General features: G+C 42.6%; 1 protein-coding gene across 3 annotated transcripts in view; it reads right to left on the reverse strand.

The window, feature by feature from the left end:
- arhgap31 (Rho GTPase activating protein 31) overlaps nt 1-2,309 on the reverse strand; it is a 133,148-nt gene extending 130,839 nt beyond the window's left edge. For 2 of the 3 annotated variants that reach the window (XM_038802386.1, XM_038802385.1), the window contains exon 1: nt 1,652-2,307. In XM_038802386.1, coding sequence (XP_038658314.1) covers nt 1,652-1,754 — 103 coding nt within the window. In that variant the 5' untranslated portion in view covers nt 1,755-2,307. Of the gene's footprint in view, nt 1-1,646 lie in introns of all 3 variants that reach the window. The other variant, XM_038802387.1, reaches the window with a different exon arrangement.
- Nucleotides 2,310-10,476: the final 8,167 nt, after the last annotated feature.

Here is a 10,476-nt window from a genome sequence, read left to right on the forward strand (position 1 = left end):
ATGCCCCCAAAATGGACACAAATGCTGTTGAACTTCTCTGTTGCCTTGTGAACTGGAGTTAATTATTCATTATTGAATTATTTTCCTCTCCTCCCTCCCAATCATCATTAAGCAAAAATGTCCCCTAATTAACTGTCAACAAGCCTTTGAAAGTGGCACTTTGCCCTCTGATCTCTGGATGGATGCTTTTAACAGAGTTGCAATACCCTGAGCGTAAACACAAATAAGGTTACTCGGCACTGGCAGTTTGGCCCCTGCTATTCAAGGCTGCTCCTTTGCTAAAATGAGCAAACAGAAACTCCCAATCATTCAACTTTGCTGCCCAGCCTTGAGCAACTGGACTTGAATGGTGGGCCCACACAAAACACTTTCATTTGTGTGGCACAGCGCCGCTTGTGCCCTCTTAAACGTTTGGAAAGGAGCTCAATGTTCAAATGAGTGGAGATTTGATCTAAAAAGAAAAACTGTGTTTCCCAACAAACAGAACAGGAAGCGCAGTGTGGTGCTGGCAGAGAGATGATATAAGCAATCTCCAGTGATTCTCCAACCAGAGGGCAGGTCTGACTTGGTGTTTGCTTGCACTTTTGGGTAAACAATGACAACTGGTTTTGAGCAACAGCTAATTACTCATCTGTAATATATCTGTATTGTGAGAAGAGTGTGTGTGTGTTTATACATCAGGTACTCTTTAGCAATCAGTGGGGGCTTGCCGAGTAGTTACTGATAAACAGGATAGAATTTCTAGAGAATATGACCTCCTGTCAGAAATCAGAGGAGGCTTTCCCGCATATTTCACCATAGCCGCTTTCAACCTCAGCTGAACCCCTGGCTTTGCAGAATTAGTACTTTTTTTTCACCTGCCAGCAGCCGAGAGTTTCCAGCCGTCAGAAATACCTTCTGCAGCATCGTTGAATTGTGGAGTCACCAAGAAAAATCTGTTTGCCAGCTGTTTGGCAACCGGCCAAAGATTCTGACCTGTGTTTTTTTTGGTTGGGAAATCAACCCCCACCTTTCGCAGCCTCAGTCTGCAGGCCAAGGAAAAGGGGGGGGGGGGGGGGTCTGAGACTCCACTGGCCACCCTCTCGCCCTTGTAACCCTAATCCTCGCCACCACCCTCCTGGTTCACCTCTCACAGGGAGTGGCACCAGAAAGGACAACTTTCTGCCCCAGACTGTCTGTCTGATTTAACAAGTTACTCCAGACCGTGGCGTCAGAGAAACGTTCCTGGAAACTGGAGTATTCCTGGCTAAGCGCCGGTGGAATTGACCAGGCAGGAGCAGAGAGGTGGTGGGGCGTATTTTTAACTGCCCTGAGGAGGCAATGGTTCGAAATCAACTAACTGACCACACAAAACTGAGATTGACCGCAGAGCCTGCAAATGTCTGGGACTTGCCTGGAAATTCTTTTGAAGTTTCGCATTTTAATTTCACAATCAGACTGTAAAGCACAAAGGAGCCACTGATGTTGGATTTAAATTTCTGCCATCCTCCAGCTAGTGCTGTGAACGGTTTAGTTAATGCTCCCTCCACCAAGTTTGCAGATGACAGCGCAGAACAGTTCTTAGCAGAGATAGAAGCCCCGGTTGGCATGCAAAGATCAGCACCCTTACTTAGAAGCAGCAACTTTAAACAGAAGAAGCTGTTTACTTTACCATCCTGTCCAGAGTTCTGTAAGTAGTCGCCCAAGTCACAACCAAACGCCGTGTCCTTCGCACCTTTTCGTTTTCCTTTCTGCTTTGCTGCTTTGTTCTTCATGGGTGAACAAGATGACTTAAATAATCTTGTGCCTCAAATTGCTCTACACAGGAGCTGTCTGCAAACAACCATCAGTTTCGAAAAAAAATACAAAATCTCAGTGAATCTGCCTTCGCCAGCAAGCAGTGCAGACTCACATCCTGAACACCATGTATCAGTCAGCCCGTAGTAATAGCATTGACTTTTGCAGAATCCACATAGTGTGTGGAAAGAAACGATAGGGTTCCTCTGCCGTCCGTTCACGAGAGGCAGTTTAACTGCTTGGCACCAAACTCCGAAGTTAGCACAGCTCCAAATTTGTATTCAACAAAAAAAAATTGGAGCTTTCTCCTCTCTCTTCTAGACCCCGTTAAGGCTGAGAGTTTAAACAGCAGCTTCCTGTGCCTATCCCCCCCTTCCAAAGCATGTCAATGGTTTATCAATTTGTGCTCAGGAAATGCTGTAAGAAACCAAGGAAGTGAGGCACTAAGGACAAGCGTTACTGTTAGCCGGGCCTGACAGCAGGGAGATAACGGCCCCAGTCTTTAATAGTCACAGCCTGACAGGAAACCTGGTGTAGGCCAGGCTTGGTGCTCAGTGCTAAACCACATCCTGTTGCAAAGTCTCTTTCAAAACTCACACACAAGAAAAAAATGTCCTATGGTTTTTATTAAGCGAGTACCATAATGTTATGACATGGTTATAATTATGGAAACATCTTTACCACATAGCTGTCTAATGGTATTCTAACACAACTAATTACTCTTTAAAACTATTTTATTTCAAGTTGAATTACATTGCTAGTCTGAAAATATTTGTTTGGGTTCTGCTGCAAAATCAAATCAATGTTTAAATTAAGACAACACATTGCTGTTTCTTTCCTCTTAAACATTGTGCATTCTTCATAGATCATAGAATCATAGCATTTACAGTGCAGAAGGAGGCCATTTGGCCCATCGAGTCTACACCTCCACAGTAACCCCACCTAAACATTTTGGACACTAAGGGCAATTTAGCATGACCAATCTACCTAACCCACATACCTTTGGGAGGAAACCGGACCACCCAGAGGAAACCCATGCAGACATGGGGAGAACGTGTAGACTCCGCACAGACAGTGACCCATGCTGGGAATCAAACCCAAGTCCCTGGCTCTGTGAAGCAACAGTGCTAACCACTGTGCTACCGTGCCTCCCTGAAGGAAATTCTCTACAGACTGGTTAATAATGTAAATGTCCACATTTATTCTGAATAACTGACTGAGATTTCTCATACTTATCGACAGCTTGACAAGAGGTCGAACTGAATGAGCTGTGTTGATTGAACCTGCAGCCCAGAGCTACGTAGCCGGTTCCCTCTTTTTGCATGAGATATTTGGACAAAATCAACCTATAATTATGGCTGTCAGATTTGCTCAATTTGTGTCAAGGCAAAGCACAACAGGTACTCACAGTCAAAATGAAAAAATATAGACTTAAAAGGTTTTTCTTAATAATGAAATGTAATTTGCGGCAGTTTGCAATGAATGTTTGAAGGAAACTAAGAACACTTATATAATATGTTTCTATGACCTCAGGATGTCCCAAGCCTCTTTGCAGCCAATGAAGTACTTTTGCAGTGTGCAGCTATGTGCTTTGTTATATATAGAGCACTATTCTGTGTCAGAGTTGCGAATAACAAACCACATTTTCTAATAGAAAAATGACCAGACTAGCATTTCTATGTAATCATTTGCCTGTTTTATTCTAAGGGTAAATATTTTGACCCCCATGTAGCCAGAAATAATCACATTGTCGATGCTGCTATTTACAATTTCCTTTGTTTTTCTCCAATCCTTTGCTGTGGGCTCCAATGTGTCATCAGCACACTGGACCCTCATCACGGCCATCATTATTCACTGTGTCAGCCCTGGTTCAATAGCAACACCGTTGCCTCTGAGCCAGAAGATCATGATTCAAGTCTCACTCCAGAGACTGGAGCAGAACAACATTGAGACTGACACTAAAATGTAATATTGAATGAGCACTGGATTGTCAGAGGTGCTGTTATTTGAATGTAATATTACACCCTGTTCTCAAATGGATGCTAACAGCTCCCATGGCACTATTTTGAAGAAGAGCACGTTCCCTCTAATTCCATTTGAAGGCATGGTGATGCATTAATGTGCACAGCTCCTTTGCCCGCGCCTGGGGCTGACTAATGAATGGCCTGCATGGGTCTTTTGGATTGCTGCATAGCCACATAGTTTACAGACAACATTGATGAGTTCGCCCCAGTGTCCTGACCAATTTTAATCCCTCAACCAATATCATAAAATTGCTACAGTGCAGAAGGAGACCATTTGGTCCATTGAGTCTGTACCAGCCCTTCAAAAGAACACTTTACACATGTCCACTCACCCATCCACCCTGTCCTATCCCCGTAACCCAATAACCTAACCCTTTTTTAATATAATTTAGAGTACCCAATTCATGTTTTCCAATTAAGGGGCAATTTAGCGTGGCCAATCCACCTAGCCTGCACATCTTTGGGTTGTGGGGGCGAAACCCACAAAAACACGGTGAGAATGTGCAAAATCCACACGGACAGTGACCCAGAGCCGGGATCGAACCTGGGACCTCGGCGCCATGAGGCAGCAGTGCTAACCACTGTGCCACCGTCCTGCCTCAATAACCTAATCTGCACATCCCTGGACACTAAGGGGCAATTTGTCATGGCCAATTCACCTAACCTGCACATTTTTGGGCTGTGGGAGGGAATGGGAGCACTCTGAGGAAACCCACGCTGGCACGGAGAGAACATACAAACTCCACACAGTCAATAACCGGAATTGAACCCGGGTCCCTGGCGCTGTGAGGCAGCGGTGCTAACCACTGTGCCACCCTTTAATAAAAGATAACCTGGATTTATCTCATTGCTGTCTGTGGGAGCTTGCAATGTGCAAATTGGATTACAGCAGTGGATGCACTTCAAAGGACGTTTCAGTAGCCGTAAAGCACTTTAAAGGCGTTAGTCCTTTGTTTCTTTATTGATGATAATTAGAGCACTTCTTTTTATGGTCTCCTTTATTTTTCTCCCATTCTCTGCTGTGGGTTTCATTGATGCTATCAAATCCTTGGACCCCTACCAAGACAGGCATCCTCCATATACAAACCTTGATGGTGAGAATCAGGTTAATAAATCATGCAGTCATTTTAGTCCTCACCGAGCAAGCACACACCTGAGCACTAGTGTATGGGTAGTGATCAGAAGTTGCAGTACTTTGGTTTGGGATCCTGAGTGTTTTCTTGCAGGAAGAAAGTTGAAGGGAAGATCCAATATCAAATCTTTAAATCACCCTCAGAGAAGTCGGCAGAGAGGCAGGGCTCACTCCTTATTAGCTTGCTTAGTTTGATCAGTAGCCAAATCTGTACAGTTTTGGATCTCATCAGACAGAGTTCCTTAAAGGAACCTTTCATTTTTATGGTGTCATTTTACAGATTCTAAAAAGGAAACATTTTCAGAGCAGCTCCATTAACCCAATATTGGATATGACGAGGAAATTGAAAAATGTAAAAGGAAAATAGAATGATTTTAATTTAGAATCCACTTTCTGAAGCCTTGTAAACTCAAGACTGCCTCAAATTTATTATGGTATTTGTATGTATGCAATGCCGACAGATTTGAGTGGAATCCCATGAGACATAATCAGGGGAGATGGAGGTGATACTCGAGCATTACCATAGTCTCTATTAAACGTTCATGTCGTCAGTCAGGCTCGGTCCTATTGTGTTTGGGTGATCTGGTGACGTGTACCATGATGTAAGTCAGTGCTTGGCACTGTTTTATCTGGACTCCTGACAAGTAAGGCAGAGACGACTGTATGGCTATTTTTGGAAGGCCTTGTTCACTCCCAGCTTTTTCATTGTTGGGATAATTTCCTTTCTAATACTACATTCTTACCAGCTCCTGAAATAATTAAACTCATCGCTTCATTCTAACACCAAATTATAAAGACGATGACATAAATATTACCTGCAATCTGTGGTGTATAATGATGGTTATTTGCCTGAAAGCATGTCCAGCATTTATTACCAAATGACCTGAAACAAAATGTCCCCAGGTAGATATTGAAAAAAGTATTTGTTTAGGTTGGAAAGAGGCAAAACAGAAAGAATTGAAGACTCTACCATTCATATTATGGACTGGTGCAAACCACATCTGGGTACCTGTCTGATAAGTTTAACATAAAATTACTAAACATGAAGGAAGAGTTGTTCTGATCATCATGTGTTGCAACATCACGGATGCACTATGTCTTAGTGACTTTACAATTCAAATAGATCAGAGCAATCCTTCCCCCACCTGGACTATGTATAACCCATCTGCTACGCCTTATGTTGAACACTGACGAGGTAAATATTCCCTCGAGTCTAAAAACAATGGAAAAGTAATAAATAATGGGCTCTGATCAATAATTCTCAAGACAACAAATCCAGATGTTGGCAATATTCATTCATTCTGTTGCCACCTCCAGACTTAATAAGTCCAATTATAGCAATATGGTTGATGGAAATCTGAAATAAAAACAGAAACTGCTGAATAAACTCAGCAGGTCTGGCAGCAGCAGGAGGGCAGGAGGGCCAATGGACTTGAGATGCTGCGAGACCTTCTGGGTTTATCTGGCATTTTCTGTTTTTATTCAATTAATCCAATGCTCTCCACCAACTTTCTATCCTCCGCCTTCCTGCATCCAAGACTTGACGACATATATCCTCCCTTGAAACATGTCCTACTTGTCTGATATCCCATCCTCACTGACCTACATTTATCCCCTGCTCCAAATGCCTGAAGTTTCAAATTCTCATTCTTGTGAGAGGTATATCATTCTGTCATGTGAGAGTACCTTTAAGAAATGGGTGTTTATAAATGGGTGAGCATATAAATATCTGTAGTGAGAGTACCTTTACAAAATGGGTGTTTATTACTGCAGTGATGTCAGAGAGTGGGTAGAGCTGGGCTGTCTGTCAGCTTTTTACTTTCACTTTAGGCTTTTGCTGCATGGTGGGTTTTGTTTCATTTTCGTTTTGGGGAAGCTGCAATCATAGCAGGATGTGTGTGAATCTCTGCAAGCTTATGAATGTCCATTTGCTGATTTCAATGTGGTAACTGTTCTCAGCAGTGAATTTAAACCTGAGGTGCTTCTGTTAAAAGGTTTTGTTTTAAGTCTTATGGATGTTAAAAGGAAAGCTCAAGGATTGCTTAGTGTTGTATCCTTTGGGGGGTTGTATTTGAATTGATGGTTGCTAAGATGTTCACTGTATGTTTTAAAAAGGTTACCTTGAGTTCATAGAATAAACATTGTTTTGCTTTAAAAAATATTTTTCCATTTCTGCTGTACCACACCTGTCGAGTGGGCTGTGTACTCCCCATACCACAATCTATTAGAAGTTGTGGGTCAGGTGAACTTCATGATACACTTTGGGGTTCTCTAAATCCTGGCCCATAACAAATTGGGGGCTCGTCCGGGATAAAAGTCTATCTATTGGATTGGCTTAGTAAATTTATAGACAGTGAGGGGTGAGCAGATTGTGGTTGCTTTTCAGGTGTGGTATTCTAATTTAAGTGGGGAGTGTGTTGTGGACAATGGCTCTTCAAAGACTCTGATGTTTTTGTGGGTGGAAACGATCACACGGAGTACTTTACGGACAGAGACTAAAAGCAGACTGTTAGATTTGGCAAAAAACATTGCAGTTAACATTATCTGACAAAATGCAAAAAGATGAGGTAATTATGGTGGTGACTAAGCATTTAAAGTTGCCTGGGATACAGTTTGACTCATTGGAAATGGCAAAAATTCAGTTACAAATTAAACAAATGGAACATGAGAAAGAATTAAAGCAGCTTGAATACGAAAGAGAGAAAAAATAAGAGAGAGCGGATAAAGAAAGAGATAGAGAGGAAAAAGAAAGAGAGAGAGAGAGGAAAAAGAAAAGGAGAGAGAAGAAAGGAGAAAAGAAAGAATAGCCCTAGCAGAACAAAAAAGAGAGAGAAACTGAGATACAGCTCAGGGAAAACGATAAAGAGAGAGAGTTTGAACATCAGAAAATAGCCATGAAACATGACAGTCAGTTAAAATTGGCACTCGTAAAGGGAAACCTACAGTTGGATGATAGTGATGAGGATAGTAAGAAAGAGCATCAAAGTCGAAGGCTTGGTGAGGATCTATTCAAATATGTCCAAGCATTGCCAAGGTTTGATGAGAAGGAGGTAAAAGCCTTTTTCATTTCATTTGAGAAGGTAGCAAAACAAATGAAATGGCCACAGGACATATGGGTATTACTGATTCAAACAAAGTTGGTAGGTAGGGCTAGTGAAGTGTTTGCATCACTACCGGAGTAGGTATTTGGGATGTACGAGGAGTGAAAAAAATCCATCTTAGGTGCATATGAGCTAGTGCCTGAAGCTTACAGACAAAAGTTTAGCAATTTAAGGAAAGAATTTGGTCAAACATACATGGAGTTTGAAAGGCTCAAACAGAGTAATTTTGATAGGTGGATAAGGGCTTTAAAAATAGACAAAATGTATGAAACTCTCGGAGAAATTATACTTTTGGAGGAGGTTAAAAATTCAATTTCTGATGTAGTGAGAACTCATGTGGAAGAGCAGAGAGTTAAAACTGCGAGATTACGGCAGCACGGTGGCCTAGTGATTAGCACAACCGCCTCACGGCGCTGAGGTCCCAGGTTCGATCCCGGCTCTGGGTCACTGTCCGTGTGGAGTTTGCACATTCTCCCCGTGTCTGCGTGGGTTTCGCCCCCACAACCCAAAAATGTGCAGAGTAGGTGGATTGGCCATGCTAAATTGCCCCTTAATAGAAAAAATAATTGGGTAATCTAAATTTAAAAAAAAAACAAAAAAAACTGCGAGATTAGCAGCAGAAACGGCAGATGATTATGAATTAGTTCATGAATCGAAGCTTGGTTTCCAACATCAGTTTCAGCCTGTGAGGGATAGAAATTGGGGACATGAGAAATACTGAAGTGGTAAAGATAAAGGTAATCTGATGGGAGATAATAAGAAGAGTGTACCTCAGACTAAAAAAGAAACCCAGGAGGGTGGAAAAGACATGAAAAGTTTCAAATGTTTTCACTTTAATAAACTAGGCCATAGAAAGTCACAGAGTTGGTGGTTGAAGAAAAGCACTGGGAAGGCTGATGTGGTAAAACAGGATAAGACAGTGGGGTTTGTTAAAGTGGTAAAGGAAAGCCCAACTGAAGCGAAGGACATGCAAAAGATTGTACAGCCAGATCAAGAGGTGATTGATAACAAGGTGCCAGATCTCTTTAAATAATTTACTTGCGTGGGTAAAGTTTACTCATGTGTATCAGGAGGAGCAGGTAAAAAAGTCACAATTTTAAGAGATACGGGAGCTAGTTGATCTTTAATGGTAAGAGATGAGGAGTTATGTAGTTTGGGAAGAATATTGCCAGAAAAGGTGGCAATATGTGGAATTCAGGGTGAGAGGAGTAATGTTCCATTATATAAGGTAAGGTTGGAAAGTCCAGTGAAGAGTGGTGAAGTGGTAGTAGGAGTAATAGAGAAACTATCATGTCCAGGAATACAGTTTATCTTGGGTAATGATATAGCTGGATTGCAGGTGGGAGTGATGCCTACTGTGGTCGGTCAGCCAGTGGAAAATCAGGGAACTGAAGTGCTGAAGGACGAATATCCTGGGATTTTTACGGATTGTGTAGTAAAAAGGTCGCAAAGTCACAGGTTAGGACAAGAGTAGAAATCAAAGAGTGAAGATGAAATTGAAGTGCAATTATCACAAACGATTTTTGATCAGATGGATGAAAAAGAACAAGAACAGGTGGAGGATGAGTAGATTATTTTTAGTTCAGGAAAATTGGCGGAGTTACAACAGAAAGCTGTAGAAATAAAACCGATGTATCAGAAAGCATATACGGAAGAGGAATCTGAGTGTATACCAGAGTATTATTACCGTAAAAGTGATGTCTTGATGAGAAAATGGAGACTTTCACATATACAGGCCAATGAAAAAAGTGGGCAGAAATTATCAAGTAGTATTGCCGGTAGTGTATAGAAAGGAAGTGTTGTGAGTTGCACATAAGGTACCAGTGGGAGGTCATTTGGGAATAAGTAAAACTCGAGCTAAGATACAAAAACATTTTTATTGGCCTGCACTACATGATGATGTAGTTAAATTTTGTCAATCATGTCACACATGTCAAGTGATAGGGAAACCTCAAGCAGTGACAAAACCAGCACCCTTAATACCAATTCCAGCATTTGAGGAACCTTTTACCAGGGTCCTCATTGATTGCGTAGGACTGCTTCCAAAAACGAAAAGTGGGAATCAATGGGTGGTATTCTCTGCTCCCGATAAAAATTGGGATGGCCGTCGTGAAATTGGCCGAGCTTCACGACGGCCTCGGGGCCTGCTCCCCACACCTAATTCACCCCCACCGCGACCTCGTCGTGCCGGAAATGACGCGGAAACGGCGCTTTTCTGATGTCATCTGTGCATGGTTGCCGGTTCCAACCCGCGCATGCGCGGATGACATCAGCGCGCAGACGGCACGAACCCGTGCATGCGCGGTGCCGTCTTTCTCCACCGCTGCCCGGCAAGATGTGGTGGCTTAATCTTGCCGGGCGGCGGAGGGGAAAGAGTGCGTCCGTTTTGGACGCTGGCCCGACGATCGGTGGGCACCAATCACGGGCCAGTCCCCTACCGAGC

The sequence above is a fragment of the Scyliorhinus canicula genome, chromosome 7, assembly GCF_902713615.1.
Source record: "Scyliorhinus canicula chromosome 7, sScyCan1.1, whole genome shotgun sequence".
Classification (NCBI taxonomy): Eukaryota; Metazoa; Chordata; class Chondrichthyes; order Carcharhiniformes; family Scyliorhinidae; genus Scyliorhinus; species Scyliorhinus canicula.